At 45.5% G+C, this 26760-nt stretch overlaps 1 protein-coding gene across 5 annotated transcripts; it reads right to left on the bottom strand.

Moving 5' to 3' along the window:
- Positions 1–8729: 8729 nt before the first annotated feature.
- C15H19orf12 (chromosome 15 C19orf12 homolog) lies at positions 8730–19981 on the bottom strand. Of its 5 annotated transcripts, none has more exons than XM_026391258.2 (3): positions 19913–19981; positions 14125–14295; positions 8730–9779 (listed from the first exon to the last, which is right to left on the bottom strand). In XM_026391258.2, the coding sequence occupies exons 2-3, from the start codon at positions 14282–14284 to the stop codon at positions 9514–9516; spliced, it is 426 nt and encodes a 141-aa protein (XP_026247043.1). In that variant the 5' UTR covers positions 14285–14295; positions 19913–19981; the 3' UTR covers positions 8730–9513. The 5 variants fall into 5 exon arrangements, with proteins under 5 accessions (XP_026247043.1, XP_077649079.1, XP_026247041.1 ...); XM_077792953.1 differs by lacking the exon at positions 19913–19981 and adding an exon at positions 19220–19462; XM_026391256.2 differs by lacking the exon at positions 19913–19981 and adding an exon at positions 19020–19461.
- Between the last annotated feature and the right edge of the window lie 6779 nt (positions 19982–26760).

Raw genomic sequence — 26760 nt, 5'->3', positions numbered from 1 at the left:
TGAAGAGGGTAAGGAAGGCTTTCCTTCACCCATTATACTCTCTCCTATCTCTGACATCTTTTCCAGCACTAGGAAGAGTATCAACAAAGAGGGACTATGCTATTTGGAAATATTCAGGTCTTCCCCGTATTATTAGTTCAGCTCTGTTGGTGTGCTTTTTCATTTGTCTTTCCAAACAGACTATCTAAACCCTCTTTGCCTTAATATAGATTTTCTCATTTGGGAACAAAGGATATAATGGAGTATATCACAGGTGATAAGTGCTGTGGATAAATAACAAAGCAGGCGAGGGAGACAGTGAGGGCTGAGTGGCTCTAATTTCAGAGAGTGGCTGCGCAAGATGTCACTGCAAAGATGAATTGAGTCAGGGCATGAAAGAAAAGAGGCAGAGAGCTAAGCAGATATTTGGGGAAAGAGCATCCAAGGCAGAGGAAGCAACAAGTGCAAATGCTGTGGGGTGGGAATGTTCTGGCATGGCTGGGAATGTTCTGGCATGGCTGGGAGCAGGGAGGAGCCTGTGTGCCTGCAGCAGGGAGTGAGGAGAACATGGCACAGGTGACGTCAGTCAGGAGGTGCAGGTGAAGGGAGATGTCATAGGGCCCCGGAAGCCCTGTAAGGACTTTGGCTTTTCCTTGGAAAGAGGAGACAAAGGAAGGTTTTCAGCAGAGGGGTGGTGTGGTCTGACTCACCTTGGAGCAGGATCACTGGTTTTGAAGAGTTGAGGGCAACTGGGAGACCTCTGAGGAGCTGAGAGAGGACAGAGACCTGGACCACCAGAGGTTTTGGGAGGAGATTCAGTTATGGACATCTCTGAAGGTAGAGGCAGCAGAATTTCTAGTAGATCAGATATGGAATATAGGGGAAAGAGAAGTCACAGCAACTGGAAACACAAAGTTCCTGGTTTCTGAGATAGAGAAGCTATTTCTGCCCCTATCACTCCTGCTGCTGCTGTTTCTGCTTCGGTGGGTTTGCAGAGGAGGGGAGATGGGTGTCAGGAATTTGTTTTTTTTTAATATCAAGCTAGAGGTGCCTATCAGACACAGAGAGATTGAGTGGGCTGGAGAAACGTCTGGGCTGACAAGTACTTTGGGGAGTGACTGATGAGTAAGCAAGCCAGGCGCTGGATGACAGCCCCAGGAGTGGGCAGAGACAGAGGGGAGGCAGGGTCCAGGAAAGGAGCCTAGAGCACTCCAGCATTCACGGGTCAGAGAGAGGAGGTGGAAGAAGCAGAAGGGAAGGAGGGCGACCTGGAGAGCACGAGGCTACAGAGGACCAGTGAGGAGGAAGCAGTCACTTGTGCCAAATGCAACCAAAGGCTCAGTAAAATGAGGTACGGGAACCAAATCCCAGGTTTTAGTAACGTGGAGGTCAGTGGTGACCTTGGGGTGGTCGAAGGTAGAAGCAGATGCCTGCCAGAAAGGACTGAGAGGACAGGAGGAGGCAGACTGGGGAGAGTGAGCCCATTACACTGTCCCCTGAGGCATTCCATCACAAAGGGAAGGAGAAAAATGGATGAAGGGGAAAGTAGGGCCCAGGCAAGCGTTTGTTGTTTAAATGGACTTACTGAGATATGATTTCCTTCCCATAAAATCCACCCCTACTTTAAAACATCCAATTCAGAGGTTTTTATTATAGTCACAAGACTGCAACCTTCACCACTATCTAATTGAGAACATTTTCAGAAAAGAGAGAGAGAGAGAGAGAGAGAGAGAGAGAGAGAGAAAGTACATTTTTATCACTACAAACTGAAACTCCACAACTCTGAGCAGTCACCTCCCTCAGCCCAGCCCCTGGCAACCACTGATCTACTTTCTGTCTCTATAGATTTGTCTTCATATTTCATTTCAATGGAAGTATACAACACATAGTAGTTTCTTTCACTTACTATAATATTTTCAAGGTTCGTCCATGTAGTAGCATGCATGAGTACTTAGTTCCCTCTTAGGATTGAATAATATTTCATTGTATGGTATAGACCACATTACATCTCTGTTCATCAGTTGATGGACATTTAGGTTTTACACTCATGGACTAGTGTGAATAATGGTGCTAAAGAACATTTGTGTGCAAGTTTTTGTGTGGCTGTATACTTTCAATTCTCTTGGGTACTTACCAAGGTGTGGAATTGGTAAATCACACAGTAACTCCGTGTTTAACATTTTGAGGAGTGGTCAAACTGTTTTCCAAAGCAGCCATACCCCTTTACATTCATACCAAAAAAGTAGGAAGATTCCAGTTTCTTCCCAAACACACTAACAGTTACTATTACCTTTATTTGGTCCATCCTAGTAGGAAATAAGTGTATTTTAATGTGGTTTTGATGACTGATAGTCTTGAGCTTTTCATGTGCTTATTGCCTGGTTTTAAGTTGTCTTTTATTATTGTTGTGGGAGTTCTTTAAATATTCTAGATACTAGTCTTCTATCCGATACAGGACTTGTAACTATTTCCTTCCTTTCCAGCCTTTTAATGTTATTGATAGTATTGAGGCACAAAAGTTATAAATTCAGTGAAGTTCCATTTACCTATTTTTTTCTTTTGTCACTTGTGTTTTTGTGTTCCTCATCTTCCACGGTCATAAAGCATTATTCCTATATTCTCATCTACGAGTTACAGTTTTAGTTCTTTCATTTAGGTCTATGATCTATTTTGACTTACTTTTTATATAGGTCAAGGGGTCTAACTTCATTGTTTTTGCAGGTAGTTAGACAGTTGTCCCAGCACTATTTGTTGAAAAGACTATCATTTCTCCACCGAACTGTCCTAATATCCTTGTTGAAATTTTTTTTTGTTTGTTTTTTTAAATATGGGAGAACTAAAGCGCACGCTGATGGGATAGAAATGTAGAGAGGAGGAAATGGTGACAAAGGAGGAAAAGGGGAATAGCAAGAAAAGTGTCCTCAGGTGGGCCAGGGAATGGGATCCTGTGCCCAGTGGCAGGGACAACGTTAATAAAAAATAAGGTCAGATTATAGTACCAGGAGGAAAGGCGGATGTCATATGGGTACAGATTAAGCAGTGGGCATTCTCTTCTGATTACTTCCATGTTCTTGGTGAAAGAGGAAGCAGGATTATCACCAGAGGGAAAGGACACAGGAGGAAAGTCTAGGAGTCTGAGGAGAAAAGAGGTCAGGGGAAAGGAAATTTCCTGGGAAAAATCTGGGTAATTGCCAACAACACAGCAGTCGCTTCTGATCTTGGTGAGGATGAACCCAACGTGGTTCATCCTCAGATGATTGACCAGGTGTTTTTCTGTAGCCATGTCCAGCTGGGCAGGTATAGATGGGCAGATGGCAGAGATGGGGCTGTTGTGCTCCAAAGCCTGTATGGCAGGGCTATCTGTAGCTGGGGCAGAAGGATAAGGCTGGTTCTCAGTGACTGCAGCCAGCAACCCACTCCCTGGGGATGTTCAGGTTCCCACGTGCCAGGTTTACCTGACATCTCAAAGCAGGAGGAAAATGTCTCCTTCCTTTAATCTGGCCAGAGGACGTGGAACAGGGAAGCCACCAGTAAACACTCAACTCTCCTACTTTTCAACCTGTCTTGTCAGCTCAGGCTGTCATAATAAAATGCCACACACTAAGTGACTTACACGACAGAAATTAATTTCTCAGTTTAGGAGGCTGGGTTATGCGTGAGGGCTCCCTTCCTGCTTCACTGATGGGGAGAGGGTGAGGCCCCATCTCCAAATATCATCACATTGGGGACAAGGACTTCTACATATGAATGAAAAGAGTCCACAGCACATCCTCATCTGCTCCCAATCTCTAACAGCGACTTCAAAGAAGCCCAGATGCTGAACTTCAGAATAAAATAGAGACAAAAGACATCCTGAACTTTCAGAGCATGTTTATATCATGTAACACCAGTACAAAAGGATGAGAACATTCTTATTTTTATATTTCTATTATGTATCATATAGATAACAATACGGTAACCACTGGCCATATGTAACCTGACACATAGCTAGTCAGACTTGAGATGTGTTGTTATGTGTAAAATGTACAGCATTTTGAAGACTTAGTAGGGGAAAAAAATTGAAAATACAGTATCTTAATTATCTTTTATATTGATTACATGTGGAAATGACAGTATATTGGTAGAGTGGGTTAAATAAAGTATATTATGAATTTAATCTATTCTTTAAAAACGTGTGGTTACTAGAAATTTTTAAATTATATATATGGTTCACGTTTTTCACTCGTTTTACGTTTCTCCTGGACAGTGCTGACACAGAGAAGACCCTATATCCAAACAGTTCTCAGTCTGGCTGCCCTCCTGCCTTGGTCAACGTGCACAAGCACATCAGATAAGACTCTCATGGGGCAAATAGCGTGAGGCTGTGCTTTGGAACTTGACATTGTATGGACCACACCTCAGGGGAAGGTGATGTCCACAGTGGGCTTGTGAGGACGCTGCCTCAAGTCAAGATGGCCTTGAACAATTCCCAGGAGGCAGCCCCAGGGAGCTGGGGACCCATGACGGGCTCTTCACAGATTTGACTGGTTCTTGTTTGGTACAGAGACACATAGATCAGATCATTTTAAACACTAGAACCCCCTCAGGCACAAATGCCCATACCTTGAAACTCATGCCTACCCATTCTGTACCCTCTAAGTCATACATCAGATGGAAAGCCCACAAGGAACCCCAGAACCATTTTCAATTCCTCTTTTTCTTTTTTATTCCCTCCAAGCACACAAGTATAGATTTTACATAAGGTATATAATGTAGATGGGAAATTCCACTGAATTTCATATACCCATCCCCATTTATTATTTTTTAAAATTAGCTATTAATACCGTATTATATTACATACATAAATAGTTTTAACTATTTCCCTGTTTTTCAACGTTGGAATTATTTCCCTTTTTCCTGCTATTATAAATAGCAGTGCTATGCATACTTTTTTCCATTTGAATTGTTTTATTGAATATTTGAATATTTTCCCTGAAGTGAAATTGGTTAGCTAGAAGGTATATGCAATTTTTATGCTTCCTGTGACTTTTTCTTCAAATCACTCTCTCAAGTGACTATCACCATGCATCGCCACCTGTGTGTACTGTACATATGCATGGTTTCCACACAGCTCTGCCAAATCTGGGTTGGATCATTTGTATTTATTTTTACTAATTAATTGGGATACAGATAATGCCTAGATATTATACTCACATTTATTTAATTGCTAATAAGGATGAGCAAAAAGCAGAAAAATAAGATAAATAGCAACCACATCGATGGTTTTGATTCCCTCCATCTGCCAGGATTCAAGGGTTTTCATGGCTGACCCCAAGGCTGGGATTCAGCTGGCCAGGCCCAAGTTCAGCTTCCTGATCTGCCATTATCATAATGGTCCAAGAGGGCTCTTCCAACTAACAAAGCCATTTATCTCCTCCCAGCAAACTGAAAACACATCAGACAGTCCCTTTCCCTGCGTGGTTTAGATGGATCCTGGCATTTCTTAATTGCCATATGTTGATTGTTCAGGATTGAGAGACATTCTGTTTTATGTGAAAAAAAATGTTGCAGGAGACAGGGCTGATGTTCTGCTCAGGAAGACCTCAGCCCCTCCCCGTAGGGAACTCCCCAAGCAGCACCCTTCTCGAGCTGCACCCTGGGGCCTGGCGGGGGCCCTTGACCAGGAGCAGGCACTGTGGGCCCCCTGCAGCAGGGAAAGGAGCAGGACATGCCTGGCTTTCCCACTAGATGGCACCTCTCAATAACTAATGGGCAGGACTGCTGCTTTCCAAGCTGGGGCCTCTCCTCCCCAGCCTCCCTCACTGCAATACCCCCAGCCATGCTTATTTCAAGCCAGACAGCTCAAAACACAGAAATATAAAAAAGTTAATTCTAGCTAAAAATACACCATCTGCCTGTGAAAAAAATCTCGCTCAGTGCTGTCATGTCAATATCCAATGCAGGTTAATAACCAGCCTTGCGCAGATGGTTTCTTGTTATAAGCACTGGGTCTCCACACCTTTGGCCTCGGTGGCCTCCTTCTCCTGCCGGCAGCCAGAGGCCCCTACCTGGGTGATGCAGCCACAAGTGGGGTCAGCTGCGGCCCTGCAAGGACTCTCTCTCACCCTCAGCTATATCTCAGCCACAGGGTCACTGGGGGCTCTTGGCAGCCTGGCAGGGGGTCACCCCCAGCCATCTATCACAGGTAACAGGAGAATAGCAGCCAAATCAATTGGCCCCACTTGCATTAAAAGAAAAATGAATCAAACCAAGCCATCAGCAGTTACCCTTCAAATTAACAAAGGCTTAAGGCACTACCATTAGATTTCTCGATGAGGATTCAATGAAATGTGCATATCCCAAACATCATTGGATAAATATATTAATTACGCTTTTTGAAAGAATTTTGACTGAATATAACAACCATCTTTACATCTATTACATACTTTATAACTCAGAAATGTCACTTTGAGTCTTTCTGTCATAATCCAAAGATTATCAAAACCCAAATATAAAGAGATCAGTAATCCAAATATGTTCACTGAAGCAATATAATAGTAAAAATCTGCATAAAGAAAACACTACCAGGGAAATTGTTTAGTACAGTGGAGTACTATACAGCCATTATAAAGTCCTACAAAGAGCCTGGTGCACTGGTGCTCACTTATAATCCAGGCTACTTGGGAGATTGAGGCAGAAAGATCACAAATTTGAGGCCAGCTTGGACAACATAGTGAGAACTGTCTCCAAATAAAAAATAAAAATAGGGCTGAGGGTGTAACTCAGTAGTAGAATGCTTGGCTAGCATGTACAAGGCTCTGGGATCAATTTCCAGTACCACAAATAAAAAATAAATATTTATAAGGAATTTGAAATTACATCAAAAATATTCTTAAAGTTAATTGATAGGGCTGGGTGTGTAGCTCAGTGGTAGAGCATCTGCTAAGCATGCTCAAGGCCTTGAGTTTGATCCCCAGCACTACAAAAGCAAAAGATAAATTAATTAAAGTTAACTGATGAAGTGTTTGAAGAAGTATATATAGTGCAAGTGCAAATATGTTAGAAATATACAAACATAGCTTTAAGAGGTTTGCAGGAAATAAAACAAATTTGTTAATAGGTTTTTGGGTGTTAGAACTTGTAGTTGTTTTTATTTCATTATACTTTTCTGGATTTTTCTGTCTTCAGCAATACATATTGACAAATAAAAGGAAATATACTGCTTCCAAAGTCTTTTTAAGAGCAGAGTTAGAGGAATGCACAAGCAATGGGGAACAGTGGCTCCCCCTGGGGACGGGACAAGGGCCACAAATCAACACTTGCACCCTAACACTAACTGCTCACCATGGCTGCCTCTGGAGTCACGGGGAGGGACACCTTTGTACTCTCTGGTACCTGTTAAGTTTTGTAGCAAGCAATCACCTATGTTAAAGCAAATTTTTACAAAGAAGATAACAGAAATATAAATACTCAAATTACAGGAGCTGAGAGCCTGACGAGAAGAAATCCCTGCGGAAATCTAGGAAAATGCTTTCAGCTCCTGGGAGATAGAGAACTTGAGGTTTGAATGTCCTCCTGGACCCCAAAACCACAGTCACAGCAGGACTGGCTAGTCAAGGATGTCTTCATCATCAGGTCCTGCTCCATCAGACCCGACCTGGTCAGAAGCTGGGACCATCACCTCCCTGGTTTTTGACCCAGGGACAGAGGCAGGCAGGTGAGGGGAGGAGCTCCAGTGGACCTTGGGCATCTGAGCTGGGACCACCTGTGTGCCCTGGGCCTGGCACAGAGTGGGACCCCATACAGGAGTATAAATTGGCAGGGCCCAATCACCCAACAAAGGAAAGTCTATTACAGTCCTGATTTTTCCAGGAGGACCAGGGACAAGCAATTGCAGAATCTGGCATATTGTTTAAAATGGGAAAAGCAAACTTGAACTCTGAAACAATGGACCAAAAAAAATCTTTATTCTGGTTTCATTCTCTTATATCTGTAAATCAATGTTTATACCTTTACACCAAAAAGAGGGCAACTTTAGAGCCCTCTGAAGCTACAAAAATAAATGAGGGGTTGAGGATTCCCTGTTTTATATTTTTAGTCCAAGGGACCATATGAGGGACTTATTTGTCAGGAGAAGAGAAATGGTTAGGTCAACAAGAAGGGCCACACTGAGTTTTTACAGGCAAAAAACTAACTCCTGTCTTGTTCCCTTATCAACTCCACTCAAGCCGGATACAAAGGATCAAAGTGACTTCATTAGCTCCAGGAGTATGGCCTGTGCCTGGACGCTTGGTTTGTGCTGGGCCAGCTGAAGAGCAATTTCTCTGAGATAAAGGCTCCATCCTTCCTTAATCACCCTGGGTTATCATTCACCCTGAAGTTTTCTTTATACACACGAAGGTGCTGGGACACCAAACTCTCCTCTAAGCTTGCCCTCAGCAGAAGTGCCTTTCTCTGCATCCCAGAGAGCTTGTGCTGCAGCGCATGGAGAGAGCCCTAATGCCATCCCTGCCCTACCCCATGGCCTGGGCACAGAGGCACATTCTGGAGTTGCCAGAGGAGGCTGGGGATGGTGCATGTGCACTGGCAGCACATGCTGGGCCAAAGCTGGCCTGGGAAGGCCTGCCTCAGGCATCGAAACTGGGGGAGCTTTCTTTCATTCCTCAAAGCTGCAAATCTGAAACCTTCACTTCTGTTCCATGTGTAACCTTTGAAATGCTAGTGATGCTATAAAGCATCAAAATACAAAGGAAAATGACTTTTCAGAAAAAAAAATTTATTGTAATTTGTCAAGAATTCCAGAAGGCAAAGTAAATGTGATATTGGGGGATCTTTAGGTTGGGAACTTTTCTTACAGATGGGTTAGGATTCCCCTATGTAAGAGCAATACTTTGTACTGAAAATATTTCATTTAAAATGTCTAACTCAAGAATTACCATGAGTTTTCATGTGGGGAAACAAGGTCCTAGGAAGAGGAGAACAAGGTGGGCAGCTAGTGGGAGATGGGCCCAGCCTGCTTGGTATTTGCAGCTTCACTCAACAGGCTAACCACTCTCCGTGAGGGCACTGAGAAATCACTGGGCGGAGAGGGGCACACTCATGACTGTGGCATAGACTGGTTCTGAGTGAGATCCTGGATCCTGGGGGGTCCAGTCCTGCAACAGGTGTCTGGAAGAGAAGCCATCTTCACAAGATGAGGAGAAGGAAGTACACTTAGCAAATCAGCTGAACACGATAACCTTCTTCCAGACTCATAAAAGCCAAGGCCTGCAACATTCAGCCTTTGCTCTCTCCAGTTTCACAGTCAAGAAGTGCTGCCAGTGTACCTCAGCCCACACAAGCGAGCAAGAAACACGACTTCTTCATAAATAACTGCTGGCCATGTCCAGTACAGTGGTAGCCATGCAGCAGGACCTTCTACTCCAGTGTAAGGTAATTCACTGACGATGTGCAGATTTCTCAAGGGGATTCACTGGGGCTTCCCCCTAACTCCCCGTTACCCTTGGAAAATCAAAGAATTATTGAAGCGAAACCCCCACTTCTCAGAGGATCAGCCTAGTCACCGTACTGAATTTCAGCCTGCAGTTCCTTAGTGATATAGTTCACCAGCATTGCCATTAACTGATGCTTCAGGGCCTCACTGCCCATAACCAGAGTAGTCAGCTGCACAGCGTCTGTCCAATCCAAGTGTCTGATGATGGCAGTGACTTCATTAAAGAGCTTCTGCTGCTCAGCGGGAGGCAGCTCCATTAAGATCTGTGGAACTGGCTTAAGCTGTCCACTCGTCATCCAGGCACCTAATAGACCTCCTACGGCCCCCCCTAGAAAACAAGGAAGGGTTCCATTAGTTGGGCCCTATTCATCAACGATGGCCTTAGGTCCTTGCTGAGAGCATGTCTATGGTGATGATGGGTGGCGCATTCCTGAGTGGTCAGAACGAGCAGGGCTTCACGCCAGCTCTACCAGGCAGTGGGGAGGGCAGAGGTTTATGTGATCTTTGGTCCATTTTGCCCAGATAATTGACACACAAACATGCCCTTTCCTAAGCGCCACACTCAGATATAGAATGAAGCATAACCATTTCTCCCAGAACTGTGCTAACTAAAAGCTTCCTCATGAGCTGAAGAAGCACCCCTCTACCATGCTTCCATAAACACTTCTCCCCCATCACAAAGGAGATGGCTGAAGAGTGAATGCATTTTTAGAGTAAAACCATCTCCGTGGAGAGGCCAAGTTTCCTTCAGTAGGTGGCTGTTACACTTCCTGCCCTTGAACTCAGGAAATTTCCAGAGAACTTAGGTGGCTAAAGGAACCTGGGGACAGACAGTTTCTCTTATCTTAAAGCAAGGTTTTTTATACCACACCTACAAGTTATAAAATGACAAATAACAAATTGAATTTAGTTTACTATTTCTCTTTCTTCTACCAAACAAGGGCAGGAACACTATTCTCATCGTTGTTGTTGTTGTTATTGCTGCTTTGTGGTGCTGAGGATCAAACTCGGGGCCTTGAGCATGCTAGGCAAGCACTTTACAACACTGAGCCACATCCCCAGCCCAAATATTATTCTTTTTTAAAAAAATATTTATTTCTTAGTTTTTTTTAGGTGGACACAATATCTTTATTTTACATTTATGTGGTGCTGAGGATCGAACCCAGTGCCTCATGCATGCTAGGCAAGCACTCTACCACTGAGCCACGATCCCAGCCCTAAATATTATTCTTAAATGGAAATTTATTCTCAAATTTAAGGCATGCTATTTTGGGATTTGATGGCCTTGGATAATGGAAAGTTCCATAGGCCATGTAAAGGAGGGTGCAGGGTGAGGAAAGGTGCCCTATATCAGAAGCTTCAAACTCAAGTACCTTCAAGGGTCAGGTAGGTGATCAAAAGGAGTGAAATGGGCAGAGTGGGCCTGTGGTGACCTGGGAGCTGGGTCCCTGTCTCAAGGAACAGCTGCTACCCTATGCCAGCCAACTTCTGTCATGTGGAATACCAGATTTATGCCTTTAAAACATCTCACTATTTTTAAATATCAGCAATCAGATATTTAAAGATGCAGCCTGGCTGGACTTAGTGACTCACTCCTGAAGAATAGAGAAAGAAAAACAGAAATTTTACAGTGGAAAACCCCAGCATATGTGACCTTAACCAAATAATCAAGGTCAACATCACCAGAGATGTCATGTACTCCCTGAAGTGATGCAAGAGAAGGAAACTTGGGCTGGGGATGTGGCTCAAGCGGTAGCGCACTCGCCTGGCTTGCATGCTGCCCGGGTTCGATCCTCAGCACCACATACAAAGATGTTGTGTCTGCCGAGAACTAAAAAATAAATATTAAAAAAAAAAAAAGAAAAGGAAACTTCACCTCTGAGTTATTCTTTCCAAAGACCCATAACTCCAGTCTTCATAAAAAATACATCAGAGGAACCTAAACTAACAAACCTAAATACCTGCTTGATATCCTTCAAAACAAACAAGGTCATGAAAAACAAGGAAAGTAAGAAATTGTCACAGAACAGAAGAGACCAAGGAAAACAGGGCCACTAAATGCAACGTGGCATCCTAGACTGGTTCCTAGAGCAAAACAAAGCCATTACTATAAGAAATATAAATCAAATTTTGAGGACAGTTAACAATAATGGATCAGTGTGGTTTCCATAGTTTTGACAAAATGTATCATCACACATGTTAACACTGGGGAAACAGAAACAGGGTGAAGAATGTATGGGAATTCTCTGCATAACCCTTGCAACTTCTCTGTAACTCTAATATCATTCCAAAATGAAATGTTCGGGGATAAAAACCCAAAAAATAAAAAATTTTTAAAAACCTGGGCCAGAGACAACCTGTTCCCAGGCTGGGTTGAGAAGACAGGTAGTAAAACCGGTGTTTCCTGAAGCCAAGCAGGGAGGTACCTGGAGCTGATGCCTCCTCTTATATGGGGACTAGAGCCAGCCTCATATTCTGGAAGCTGAATACTGGCCCTGGTCAGGTTCACTTCTGCTTCAAAAAAAAAAAAAAAAAAAAAAAGGAACATCCTGGAGAGGGGAGAACCAGCTAATTTACAAGTTTTACTGAACTTTTCCCCATGACACCAGTGAAATGCTTAGAGCCGACAAGAGTTGCACTCATCTGCACTAAACCTTTATGAGAACATCAATATTTGATTTACAGCAGCACTTAATGCAAAAAGTCGCCAGGAATATCGACCAGCAAATTACTAGCTCTTTGGAGAAGAAAAAATTCCTTTGTTTTCTGGGTAAAATGATGCTTCCACCCCTGACCAGGGACTGGAAGTAGTGAATCCCTGGGGTTCTCTATACAGACATCCTGTTCTCTACCAGCTTTTACTCAATCTGAATAAAATATGTGTTCCCAAAATGGCAACGGGGCACAGCTATATGATAAAATTATCTCAGTCAGTCCTGCCTTGAGCACTTAGATGGGGGTAGGGACAAAGATTTAGAATATCACTGAGGAAGAAGGAAGTGGCCTTGTCTCTTCCCTTGGTTTTCTTCCTGGACAGCAAGAGCTGAAGTCAGGACTTGCAAATTCACAGAGCTGAAAGTGTAATATATACTGGGAAGGTCTAGGGCCACCCACATGCTTATTTTTCTCCCCAGTGTGGCCATAGCTTAATGAAATGTCCTTGAAGGTCCATCCTACTACCGAAGGAAAAAAAGAGGACAGGAAGCCTTGCAGTGAGCTGGGAAACAGAAGCCAACCTCAGCATAAAAGTGGCCTCTCTCCGGCCTACATGCACTAGAAGACTGCAATCCTGTACAAGGATTTCCACTGGGCTGTGAACTCTCTGAGGCCCCTGACTCCCCAGTAAGGCTGCCCAGCACCGAGCAGTCTTTCCATAAATATCTCCTGAAGCCCAATCCAGCAGGTGCCAAGCTGTCATGAGAACACCATTGAAACTATGCTTCAGGGTCCATTAGAGGCCACCTTGAGGGAGGCCTTATCTGGCTCTTCTCAATTCATCTGGATGGTGGCCAGCTCTCTGCCTCCCTCCTAGCCTATGGTTTGGGCCACAACCCTGAGCCAGATAGAACTTCCGTGGCCTGGAACACAGGAATTCTTCTTGTCCAGTTATGATTTGGATATGAGGTATCCTCCAAAAGCTCCTGCATATATAATGTAGGAATATTAAAAGGTGAAAGGATTAGATTATGAGAACTGTAACTTAATCGGTCATTCCTAGTTTAAATGGACTATTGGGAGGTAATTGTAGGCAGGTGGGACATGACTGGAGGAGGGAGTGCCTGGGGATATGCCTTGGAAGGGTGCATATTCCCTGTGCTACCCCCACCAGACCTCCCCCCACCTCCAGTTGCTTGGCTGCTATGAGTGGAACAGCATTTCTCCACCTTTCCCTTCAGCCATGATGTTCTGCCTCACCTAGGGCCCACAGCAACGGAGTCCATCCACCATGAACTGAACCTTTGAAACTATGAGCCAAAATAAATTTTTCCTTCTCTAAGTTGTTCTTGCCAGGTGTTTTGGTCATGGCAATGAAAAGCTAACTAATACATTCCCTTAATCCAAAAGAACTAACTTTATCTTGTTTCCAAAGAACAATGGGAAGATTTGCCAAACTTTCATTCATTGCTAGAAACTGGTTCCCAAATTGAAGCAGTTTGCTTCAATTGCTCTCTGGCTTTTGCTCCATGAACTTTTTGCTTTCAGAAGGGTGAAGGTCTCTTGAACAAATTGGCACTTGAAAGATGGCCATACAGCTTCCGTTCATAGTAGGTACTCAGCAAATCCCAGCTACCTCCCTGGACCCCTTCTGAAGTGACATGATGATGATGATGATGATGTGGGGAAGGGACATCCAAGGGACCCAGGCACCCTGATATCTTTGGACTAGGATACATTCCTGGGGTCAGCAGACGGCACTGGGGCCATGGTTCCTCCAGGTCTTAAGGACACAGAAGCCACTGCCGAGAATACCTGCATTCCTGAGAAATCCACACACAAGCTTCTGTTTCTAACAAGACAAATCAGATACATGAAGGTCATTTCACAGACAACCTTAACTCCATGAACTCCTTGTACAGGCCATTGGTGTCACTTTTAAGAGGTTCATTCCCCCCGCTGTGGTTCCAAAGACTCATGACATGAGTCTGGCTGTACCTGCCAGAACCTACACTTACCAACAGCTAGTCCTGGTGGGCCACCCATCAAACCACCAACGAAGGCCACAGCCCCTGTGACCAGGGCACCCCTCCCAGAGTGCTTGACAGCTGCCTTCATCTTGCTTTCCTGGGAGACGGAGCACAGCAGCTTCATGATGTCCGACACTACGATGGGCATCCTGGGAGACTCTGCAGGGGAATCAAAGGGAGAGTTTCAATGGGTATAAGACTATTTCCACCCAAATGTTACTCTTCCAAAATTCTTAAAGAAATCTCCCCATTCTCTGAGAGAAAATGTAGGTTTTTTGTGTGTGCAACAGACTGAATCCCATCACGTGAAAAGGACTTTGTCACAGAGAAGCAGGGCAGCAGTTAGTTAATAAGCAAACAGAAGCAGAAGAGGAGATGAAAGGTCTTCTTTGCCCTCTGATTAACTTCTGATTTATGAGGGATTAAGGAGCCACCCCAGCCACATGGTCCACCAGTTTATCACAAGGGAGGCACGTCTGACCTCTCTTGCATCAGCGGCCTTTCAGTTGGCTCAGGCAATCCTCAACACACAAAGCCTGGCAGAGACCAGAAAGTCCCAGCCTCATGTTCTCTTTATGTGACAGGGCCTCTGAGTGAGCGCCAAGCCAGAGAAGGGGAAAGGACAGGACTCTGGGACCACACTGGCATTTGCCTGCTGTGTGACCTGCAGCTGAGTATCGGATAACCTCACTTTAAGATGGAGATAAGCCACATACATGCTGGGCTCTTGTAAGGCAAAGTAAGATGGATACAGAATAACCAGTCTGAGAATGGGACGTTGCAGGCTCTCAGTGTGATGGCACCAAATGTCTTACCGATACACAACACTGGCTTCTTTAATCAGCTAGTCTTCAAAAGCCTACAGTTCTCCACATGGGACATTAAAAACAAGGACAAGATGAAGCTATACGATAAAGTAACCGAGAGAATAAAATAAATCAAATAATTCCAGGGGGTTGCAATGTAAGTGAGAAAAAGGACAGATGGACCTTTACAATAATTCTCTGGGGTCTGGAAACTTGTCATGCTGGCCCAGAAATGATCGGCAGAGTGCAGCCAAGGGCAGGGTGGGCTCTGTCAATCCAGAGAAGGGCAGGAATGAAGAGCCCCACACACCAGGTCTCCTGGCAGGGCCAGAAGGAAAATCAGAGCAGCAGAGGGTGGTGCTTCTCCCTGGAGATTCAGCTGATCCCAAGACTCTACCAGCACTTTCCTTTCTTGACACACTTCCCTTTTCACGCTGAAATACTGAAACAGTTGCTAAAAGGAAGTTGACCAAGAAATCCTGGGGCAAAGTCTATGCCTCAGCAGCTGTCACCTACGTGAGCTCTTTCTGACCCAGAGGCAATCCAGAACCAGAAGTCTCCCATAAATTGTCCTCTTGAATCTGGAAGAGAATTTTCAGCCCTTGGAATGAACCCATGGACCTACCATCTTACTACAAAGACAGGTTTTCAGAACTTCTCTGCCTTCCTGGAGGGACAAGAAGTATGTTGTGCTCTAGCCACCAGAAAATTTTCTTCTTTTTCCTTTTGATATATTTTAGGTGATGACTCTCCCACAAGTGCACAGGGAGCACTTAAGATCTTGTTAAATACAAGCACAGGGGGACTTTGGACCTTACTTGGGGCAACAGGACGCTGGGATGTTACAACACGACCCAGGATGTTACTCAGTCCTTGAATTCAGAAGTTGCCAACAAGTTGTCCCCCAGATGTGTCTTTTTGGTCTGAGATGCAGAGGAGAACTCATGCATGCCTGTTGCGGCTCTAGCTTCTCTGTGTCCTCCTGGCTTCCAGGCCCTGCCCCAGCCCCTGTGTTCCATACAGAATGAATGTCCCCTCCTCCTGCTCCCTATAAGAGAACTCCTCCTGCTCTTCTAGTGGTCAGGACTTGTCCTCACATAAATGCCATAACAATAAAACCACATTATCACAGGGAAGGAACTAAACATGGCAGAAGCCTCACAGAAATTGGGAGACAGAGGTCATAACCTAACTTACCCAGTGGCCAAGGTCCTAAAAAGCAATGCAGTTCAACAAAATGAGTTTTACTTCAGATGCATATGAAGATAACCAAAGAAATCAATTTTATGGTAAAACCTTTCAAAAGGCTAAAAAGCCTACTGTAAAATATCTAATCACCTTCTAGCTTAGCTCTGGTTTATAACTAGGTTTTTAATCTGTCAATTATACTGGGAAAAGGGAGGCATAGCCCAGGTCTCAGGAAAGCCCCCTGAAGACTGTGGGGAACTTCCATTCCCGAAAGCCTGAGGCCTCTGGGCCCTGCCATTCTTGGTCTGCAAGGCTGCCATCCACACCAGTGCCCGGGTACCATTCTTAATACAGGTTTTCTGCAGAATTATGGACCTACTCCCTCAAAACAGTTTCTATACAATAAGAAAATGTTTAAAAAATATAGAAATCAGTATGTATATATATAGTAGTTCGCCCTTATCCATGAGAGGTACATTCTAACACACCCAGTGGATGCCTGAAAGTATGGCTTCCACCACACTTCTGTTTGATTTATCCTATATGCTAACTGGAGTTAATCTATCCTTTTTGTTTTATGCTCTGATGCCTACTTTGCATCACTATTCTTGAGCTCTGGGATTATTATTAAGGAAAATAAATATTACTTGAATACAAGCACTGTGGTTCCATGATACAATAGCTACTAAGTGCTTAATGGGTGGGTAGCTTATACAGTGTGGATATGCTGGACATAGGGATGAATTTACATCCCAGGCAAGATGGAATGAGATTTTATCAAATTACTCAGAATGGTACATGATTAAAAACTTATGAACTTTTTAAAGTTCATGGGATTGTTTATTTCTGGAATTTTTCATTTAATATTTGACTGCAGGCAACTGGAACTGTAGAAAGTGAAATTGCAGATGAAGCAAGCCTATTACACTCACTCAATTGTGGGTTCAATTTAGACCTCCTCTGAATGACTCTAAGTCAAAACCCACAGGGCTAATGAGACATCATTTTGCAAATACTACTTCTAACCTCCACCAGGCCAGCACCAAGGTACAAGCCTAGGACTCTGCAGAAAGGGACAGCCAGCAGGCGCCATAGTGTTAAGACAGCTGGTAGAGGAAGGGGCCCCACTGCAGCTGAGTTTCAGTAGTTTCACACCACAGGCAGCAGTAGCTTTGAGGCTGCCCCAATCCAAGGGAAGGCTGATTTAAATTTATTGCAAGAATAATTTCAAGAGTTAGACCATCAACAGACTCTTGTTTGGAAGAAAGTTTTGTGACCTCATCTCCTGAACCTATACTAAAAATCAGTTTCCTGGCAGCTTCAGGCTTACCAGATTAAGAGAGAAGCCTGTCCTGCTACTCCCTCGGACACCTCAATGCTGCCTTTGTCTGCAATTGCAGGAAAAGAGGGGAGGGAGGAGGGAGGAGGAATACCTCACAGGAGTGAGCCTTTCCCTCATATCACACCTATTTCAGAATCTGATTTGTCCTTAAAATAGGCTGTGGTCATGGGAAGCCCATCTGTCAGCCACAGGAAAGACAAATGCCCACTGACTCCCTAGCTTCTTGCAAGTACCCAGACTGGTCTGCTGATTTCAGCAGGGTTCTGAAAGGAACAAAGAGATAGACATAAGCCCACTCCTTGGAGAGCAGTCTCTTTTTCTGAGTTCCACCAGATTGTGACAGACAAGGAAAAGAAGGCTTCAGAGGTAACCCAAACCTCCATATCCCCTGTTCTTTAAAAAATATTAGATAAGATGTGCAAGCCACTGGGTTTGATCCCCAACACACACACACACACACACACACACACTCACACACACACACACACACACAAATTAGTAAGGGCAGCCTTTTAAGAGTCAGAGTAATGACCTCGCTCATTCATTCTTCAGCACATTTTACTTCTCAAGGCATTTACAGAACTCCATACCCATTCACACCCTTGCACACTGGCTCTTGTACACTTTGTCTTTCCACCTTTCTATGCCCCAGTGCAAAGGTCACCAACAAACACTGGATTAGCCCACAGAGTTTTTAAATTTTAACTAATTATTTGTCAATACCTAAAAGTAAGGTTTCAGATATATCCCAGATTACTGTTTTCTCTTGAAAAATCAAAAGACCAGGCCACATTGGACCTGCCTTCCTGTGGAGTCCAAGGAGTGCAAGGTTGAGCAAGGACTGACACCCCCGTAGCCCACACACACATTCAGCAGGGTATTGGCCTCTCATAGCCCTTGCCAGAAGCACTAACCTTATCTTCCTACTTGGTGAGTAAACTGGTCACTTTATAATCTCTCAAAAGTATCTCTATTTCTTTTCTAAAAAGCTAACTCTTGCCAACAAAAACTAATCTTTCTTCCTAAACCACTGACACTCTTTTCTGATCGCCTCTAAACATCCATATCCTCTTCCCACAGGGCAAGGCCTGGTGTGCTGGTCTGCAACCCTCCGGGCTGAGATTCCAATCACCCATGCCCACAGCGCATACTCTGCCTACATCACACCCATCCGTACCCACATGCATACTGACATCACCACACCTATCCATATCCACGCACACATTCTGCCTATGTTACACGGACCCATACCCATGTGCACACTCCGTCTACAACACACCCATTCACACCCTTGCACAGGCTCTGACAACCAGGCCTACCCATACCCACTTGCACACTCAGCCTATGTCACATTCACCCACATCCACCCATACCCACGTGCACATTCTGCCTTGATCAGATCTATCCACACTTGTGTGCACGCTCTATCTGTGTCACACTCATCCATACCCACGCATCTCGGAGCTCCTGCGGGAGAGGGCGCGGGACCTGGAGCCAAGGCCCTGGGCTTAAGCTGTCAGGGCTTTAGTCCCAGCTGTGCTGCTTACTTTTATAACATGGCCTCTCGGTGCCTCCGTTTCTTTATATGGGGAGTGAACAGGCTAACAGTGTCCACTGACACAGTGAGGTTGGTCTTGCGCAGGTCAGGGCCCAGAGGCACTCCCAGACACGAGCACAGCTCGCCCAAGGCGCCCCCTGTCTCGCCTCTCCGCCCCGTGGCCCCCGGGCCGGCCCGCCCTGGGCGCACCTTTACCTGGCTGTAAGGCGGCCGTGCCGCGCGCGCCTCTGAGGTCGCTACGCGCCTGTGGGGGACTGACGCCGCAAGAGCGCAGGGCCACGGGGCCCACGTCGTCCGCCCGACCCGGCCTAGCCCAGCCCGGCCCCGCCCGGTCCCCGCCCGGGGCACCGCCCGCTCGGGATCCGGCTCGGCGCGCTACCCAGGGACTCCCACAGGCCGCGGTGACGGCGACGGCGACGGCCCCGGCGCGCAGGCCCCGCCCTCCCGCCTTCCGGCTCCGCGGGGCCTTCCGGGTAGACGCGGGCCCGGTCGCCGCGGGTCGGAGCTCCAGCGGGGGGGGGGGGGGGGGGTCTGGGGGCGGTGCCAGCGCGCGCGGCGGGAGGTCCACTCCCACCGTCCCCAACGACCCACACCGGCTGACCCAACCCGGAGAGGCCGCCTGGAGAGGAGTCCCCGGACCCGCCAGGGGGTGCCACTTGACACCCACCCCCTGTCCTTTCGCCCTAGCTGGCACACGTTTTGGATCGAGTGCCCTGGAAGGTTCTCCTGGGAGACCTTGGCTGCCTTTGACCCTTCGCTCAGGGTCTCAGACGCTCGGGGCTCTCTCCCCGCAGTCTGGGCGTGGGAGAGGGCACGGGGACACCTGGGGGATTAAAAGTGCTGAATTAGTATTTGGTGAATGTACACGACAGGGTCAGATACCAGCTGGGGGCCTCCAGGTCCGAAAAGAAGACGCCCTGGCTCTGCTCCTAGAGTTCCAGGGGTCGGGGCGGATCCCAGTTCTAGGGCAAAGCTGAGCTGGGAAACCTCCTGGGAGGAAGCAGAGGACGAGAAGGGGCGGGGTAACAGAGGGCGGAGGAATAACACTGAAGAGAGAAGTCCCCTGACTCTTTCCCCCAGATACCCGAGGGCTGGCGGTGAACCATCTCAAATCTTCTGAAGGTTTTCCAAGGACACCGCACTTAACCTTGAGGGCAACCCTGCCAAGAAGGCATAGTTATCCATGCCACATTATGATGGGGAGAAGCTGGGCAAGAGCGGTTGGGTCACCCAAGGCCCCAGTTAAGAGTGTCGGGGTGCAGATTCCAGCCTGAGTCCACTTAACACCAAACCCTTATTTATGACCAGCATTCTGCCCAGCTGTCCATGGTGCTGTGCGCGCCCAGAGAATAAACACTTTTCCCACTGCCAGGGTAATTTTTCTACTGGTGTTCTTTTCCGCCCCCATGTAAGAAAGAACCCAAAGCACTTAATATCAGACTACCCCTGGTTGGAGTGAAATAACCTCGTCTGTTTCTGAATAGGAGCTTTGCGTGGGTTTGGGTGACTTTCAAAAAGTGAACTGAGGTTAAGAATAGAACAATTTGCAGCAGCGTCTCCTGCTTGGGGCCTGGGTGAGGCGCTCCTGTTTCTCCGCCGGCAGCTCCCTCTGGCGGCAGATTAAAGAACTGGCCGAGCCTGTGACTCACCTGAGCTGAGGAGTACCTGGAGCCAGGAAAGAAGCAAGGAGGGAAGGAAACCTTAAAGTTGAAGAGACTGTAACTGTAAGAGGTTCATGCAAATCATCAATCCTTCGGTAAACTGGGACCTTCACTATGCCATGAGTGAAGTCATGAAGCGCAGCGATGTCACACACAGCACCACTTTCTCCTAATGGCAGGTGGGGCCTTTGAATTAGACACACAGTGGAATCTCCATTACAGCTATATAGCTAATGTCTTCATGATGCTTACAATGACTTTATCCCTGTGCCTCCATTTCCTCATTTGGGAAATAACAATAATAATAGTTCCCAACTCATGACGTTGTTCTGAAGATTAAAGAAGGCAATGTGTAGGAATCCAGGTTATTCTTGTTTGCATGCTGGGGTATGAAAATGAACAGCCTCTCCAACGTCCCAAATGAAACTTAATTTCACCCTGCCCTTGACAAAGCGCACTCTCCCCAATGGGACCAAGAATCTCCCAGGATGCTAGATGGTACACATAGAACCAGCAGAGGGAACTCAGGACCCCTCAAGCCAGGGCTCCACCCTGCACACTTTCCAGAGGCTGAGTGCACCAGCTCCTAACTTACATGGATTTTTCAGCATAAATCCACCATAACTAGTGCTGAGTGATCCAGCCACACCTACAAACTCTGCAGCTTCTTGCATGGCCTTGGTGTCATTTTGAAAGCTAAATTTTATAGGCAGTGTTCCTTTTATTTTAAATTACTTCAGAGGAGGCAGCATAGTCAATTTAGTGTTTCTGGATTGTCAGAAATCTTGATCCAGCCTCTTGGCCCTTTTCCCCAAGGTACCCGAGTACTGGATACACCCTCACATGCTGGGCCCAGGATACTGCTCCTAAGTCCTGGAGGGCTGGGGAGATCTCCCCTGCTCCTGTAGGTAGCTCCAGATGCACCCCATTCCTTTCATGTGTGAAATATTCAGTGTATTGATGGGCACACACCAAGCATATTAATTTGCTCAGGCTGCTAAAATAAAGTACCACAGCTTCGAGGCTTAAAACAATTTATTGTCTCACAGTTCTGGAGGCTGGAAATCTAAAATCAAGGTGTCAGCAGAGCCATGTACCCCACTATGGACTGAATGTTGGTGTCTCCTCAAAAACTTGGAAATCTCTTGGCTCCTTGATTTCCCAGCCTCCAGAACCATGAGAAATCAATTTATGTTGTTTGTATTTTGTTATAGCAGCCAGAATAGACTAAGACACTTCCTATGAAACCTATAAGGAAGATTTCTTTCCTGCCCCTTCCTATCTTTTGGTGGTGGCTGTCAATCTTTGGTATTCTCTCTCTGTATTGACACATGGTATTTTCCCTGGGTGTTTGGGTCTATGTCCAAATTCCCCTCTTATAAGGATATGAGTCATATCATATTAAGAGCCCACCCTAATAACCTCATTTTTACTTGATTAAATCTGCAATGACTATTTTCAAATAAGGCCACATTCACAGTGTCAGGGTTAGGACTTCATATCTTTTTTAGGTGATACAGTCAAACCCATAACACTAGAGAGTAAACAAGTGACAGATATTACTTTTATAATCTGAACCTGTGTATGGTACTACATGACTACCCTGTGGGACAATAATAATATCAGGCTAGGATATTATGTCAAGACCACTGTGTGCAGGGGAACCATCTGCCACCCTCCTTTACTCTTGGGAGAGCTTAATTCTGAAAGGATTGTTGGGGGACAAGGTGATTTGAGAACTGGTACTGATCTTGTCTCAGGCTTCATCACCATACTTCTAAATAATTAATTAATTTTCTTCCTTGATGTTTACATCCTTCAAATATTTGTAGACAGTTATCATGTCCCTCTAGTCACCACTTAGCACCACTTGACATATTTGCTGTAGTGTTGAGTGTGCGTTATCATCAGTGTCATTATTATTACTACTATCCTTATTTTTCTCCCAGCGCACTCCATTAGTCCCTCAGCCACCATTATCACTCTGTGAATTTCCTCCAGGTCCCCGTCCTATAAAGTGCCAAACTTACCCAGGATGGGACATTAAAAGTCAGTAGTGGTGACAAGTAATGACTTGCAGGTCTTCTGGCCCCTTACTTCTCTTTCATTCTCATCAGTTCTCCCAAACCCACATTAAAAAAAAAAAAATAGACACACTAAGTGGAAACAGTGTGCTTATAGTGCAAACACAGCTTCCAGACAAATCCCCAGCCTTGCTCCCAACCAAATAATCCTCAGTTTCTTTAATTGCTAAATGAGGATGAGAATCCTAGCTCTCAACAACCTGGGGTTATTGGGAAGACCACATGAAGAAAAGAGACAAGGGCTTTGCACACTACAGAGCAGGAGACTGGCAATATTCTGAATGTCTTCAACATACAAATGGGGCTCCTGAAAAACGATTCCAGAGTCAACTGTTCTAAAAAGCTAGGAATTCTAAGAACTTACAAATGAACTTGATAGAGCTGAGAGTCACACTAAAGTCTGCCTTTTGAAAGGATGTACGGAGATGCCCTACTTCAAAATCTACTTATAGACTTTAGTATCCAAATAAAGTACAGAACTCAATGCTGGCCAGGCCCTGGGAAACATGCTACCCATGGTCCTGAGGGGACACTGAAAGGTTACACTGCCATAAGTGATTTTTTTTTTTTAAATCCACCTTGTTTTCCATTTTGAACCTCGCTGAAGAGTTCTTCTGTACTCGGAAGACTTATTTTCAGTCTGAGAAGAATGAGTTTCAATGGTTCTGTTGAACATGCAATTCTCACGCAAGTATTTCTATAATTATCCTGTTTCAGTTATAATACAGTTTCTGGAACAATAGGGCTTTTATTGTATTGCCATATCTGTTATAATAGATGTTTTATTACAGAAAATTATGGTAGAGTCACTATTATGATTCTGAAGTTTTTATTTCAAATTGCTCATAGGATGGGATTCTTCTCCCTAAGTAGCTTTACTTTAATGCTGCTTTAGATTTTTTTTTTTAACATAGGTCTGAGATTTTGTCCAATGGCGGATTTTTTTTTTCCTCCAATAGACAACTGTGAAGTCACCCCTGGTATTTTTCACTTATTAGCTTGTGGTACACACAGCTTTTAAAAAAATTCACCTGGATTTTATGTATCTGCATAATTTTTAAAATTATTGCTGAAGAGATCCACACAGCCCTTGTATTAAATTAAGCTGAAAAATCATATTTTGAGAAGAAATAAATATTGTTAGTGATAGTGGCAAGAGAGAGGTTGAAAGCTCAAGGTCCATTCAGGTTAGGTGATATCCTGTTTCAGGCGGTAGCCCCAACTTGGAGAATAGTGGAGGCTAGGGCTTTCTTTGGTTAAATCACAGGCCTCCAACCCTGCAGCTAAACAAGGCCTACCTGAGATTGGGAAGTGTGTTTTCTAATTTGGATGGCAATAATTTTAGTATCCAAGAGGATAGTACCTCTGGGGAAGAGAGATCCTCACATCATGGATATCAGGCCCAGCTTTAGGCCCCATCAACCTTACCACAGAGGAAGGATGTGTGGTCTGAAAAAGTTCTGGAATATCTTCCCACTGTAATCCAGCATTCTCAGAATCTGCATGTGAGTTTAGCTATCATCTCCACATGTTCCTGTTAAAGCACACTCCCAGGCTTACGTTCAGGAACTGCTGACAGCAAGACAAGTCTTAGTTCCTGAGAAAAACAGAGGCTCTCCAGTCACAGAGTCCTGTTTTCAGATGATGTTAGGCTTTCCAGGAAATAAAAAGAGGAAGGGCTGTGCCAAAATCAGAACAAAACTCCAGGCCTCTTGACCTGGAAGCCTCTGTTCTTCCTAAAACACTACCTCTTGAGAAGAACTGGGAGGATGCTGCAGGGCATAGTGGGTGGGTGGATTTACCCTGAGTGTCTAGAAGGCAGGAAGGCTGAGAAGGGTAAACACACACACACACAAAAAAACAAACAAACAAACAAACAAACAAAAAACCTCACACACACAGTAAATATGGAGACGTTTTCACATCATCTTCCAGCATGGAAAAAATTCCCTTAAATTTGGAGCTTCCAGCTGGCCCTGGTAGTGCAGGTCTGTAATCCCCAGCTTCTCAGGAGGCTGGGACAGGAGGATCACAAATTTAAGGCTAGCCTCAGCAATTTAGCAAGAACCTGTCTCAAAATAAAAAATGAAAAGGGCTTATTATGCAGCACAGTGGTAAAAGCATCCTGGGTTCAATCCCTAGTACAAAAAAGAAAAAATTGTTTGGAGCTTCTAATAGAGAGACACCTTGGAATTTTCAAGTCCTTCTTTTGAGGTTCAGCCATATTGGGAAGTGGGATCTCAGGGATTGTACTTTACCCCATAGTCACCCTAAAGTCTGCTTTTTACTACAGAATTTCAACTCCCTTGGAGGCACACACTTCTAATTTCATTTATTCTCCAATCCCCATTCTGGGACCTCTTTTTGATATGAAAGCACAGAGCCCCCATCCTCTCCCCATTCCTGTTTATCCTGCTGGGGGACCTCGGGTACATCATGCTGAGTACACCTCCATGAACCGGCCCTGAAGGGGGTAACCTTGGGGTGATAGATCTCTTTGGCCATTTCTGTGGATGAAGAATTCAGGAATACCTAACAGGTATCCAGCCTCCCCAGCCGGTAATTCCTGGGTGAAACTCTGGCAGGTGCCAGGCCCTAAGCCCGCGCTCCTCGGTGGCATAAATCCCCACCACAGGATTTTCTTTGGCAGTTGCTGTCGTGTTTTGTTCGACGGACTGCGAGGGGGAGCAGCGCAGCTCCCCACGCAGGGCCCGCAGAGCGCCCGCCCGGAGCGGCGCGGGACCAGGCAGGAGGCGCTCGCGGGCTCGCGGGCTCCGCCGAGATTGGCTCCGGGGATCGGAGGCCCACGCTTTCGCGGCGGCTGTGCCGGTGCCAGCGGTTCGCAGGCAGCGATCTCAGTGAGCCAAGTGATTTCTCTCAAGTCAGCTCCTCAGAATATCTTCAGAAACCTCCGAGATTACAAGGCTCACACAATGGGAGCAAAGCGGCTTCCGATAATGCCGCAGACAATAGGGGGCCGGGGAGGCAGGGGAGCGCCGGCCGGGGACTCCAGGCGCGCCCGCCCGCACGCACGTGCTCGGAGCTTGGCAGCGCCCCGCTTCCCGCATCTAGTTTCTCCACCCCTAAAACAAAGGGCCTGGGCCTCGTCTGTGCCGGGGGGCGAGGGAGGGCGCCGCACTTGCTCCTCGCCGCGTGCAGAGCGAGAGAGACAAAGGGAGCCGTGGGAAACAATTAGGCGCGGAGGAAACACTGTTTGTGGATTGGAAACGAATGTGAATCGCGCCCCCAAACAATACCCGTGGTTTGCACCAAGCTGCTTTCTGCTAAATTTCGTCAAGTCATTTGCATTCCATTTCAATAAAATTAATGAATTATGGCCGAGTTTTTGTTTTATTGACCAAAAAAAAAAAAAAAAAAAAAAAAAACAGAGTCTCCCTATCCTTTATTATTGAGATAATTCACACCAGGCAGGATGCACGGTGGACGAGGAGCGCTGTCTTCCCAGCCAGACACAGGCTTCCTTTCTGCTGAACTGGAGAGCAGACTCCCCGGGAAACTCTTTTATTTGGGCAGTCCACTTGGACTCTGGCACTGAACCTGAACTTCAACCCCCTCACTTTCTCATGGCTGTTGTGTTGCAGCAGAAGCGCCAGAATTTCTACGTAGGAGGAACTCAAAGGCAACAATGTAGTTTGGAAGGGACTGGAGGGTAAGGGGCTTCTCTAAGTTGTATTTGCAAAGCAGGCACACTGTTACTAAAGTTTCATGTTGCAACTGTTTCAAAAGGTAATATTGGTTAAAAGTCTCTTTTATAAACTTTATATAAAACAGCAAATGACAATCGTTGATATTAAGGAACTAATACCATTAAGCATGTATTTCACTTTGTTGTATGTGTGTGTGTGTGTGCACCTGCGCAATATTTTATTGCTGCATAACAAATTACTTCGAAATTTTGTGCCTTAACCCCCTTCGTTATACAGAATACAGGTATGACCATGTGAGGGAGAAAAAAAAAAAAAAG

This window comes from Urocitellus parryii, chromosome 15 (genome assembly GCF_045843805.1).
Source record: "Urocitellus parryii isolate mUroPar1 chromosome 15, mUroPar1.hap1, whole genome shotgun sequence".
Lineage (NCBI taxonomy): Eukaryota > Metazoa > Chordata > Mammalia > Rodentia > Sciuridae > Urocitellus > Urocitellus parryii.
The sequence above is the reverse complement of the archived record's forward strand: the minus strand, read 5'-3'. Positions and strand labels throughout refer to the sequence as shown.

Bases quoted from the DNA above. Each gene is read 5' to 3' on its own strand.
- C15H19orf12 (XM_026391258.2), bottom strand. From the start codon at position 14,284: ATGCCCATCGTAGTGTCGGACATCATGAAGCTGCTGTGCTCCGTCTCC. The intron at 9,780-14,124 runs GTAAGTGTAGGT...CTTGTTTTCTAG, and splicing joins CCCACCAGGACTAGCTGTTG to GGGGGGCCGTAGGAGGTCTA.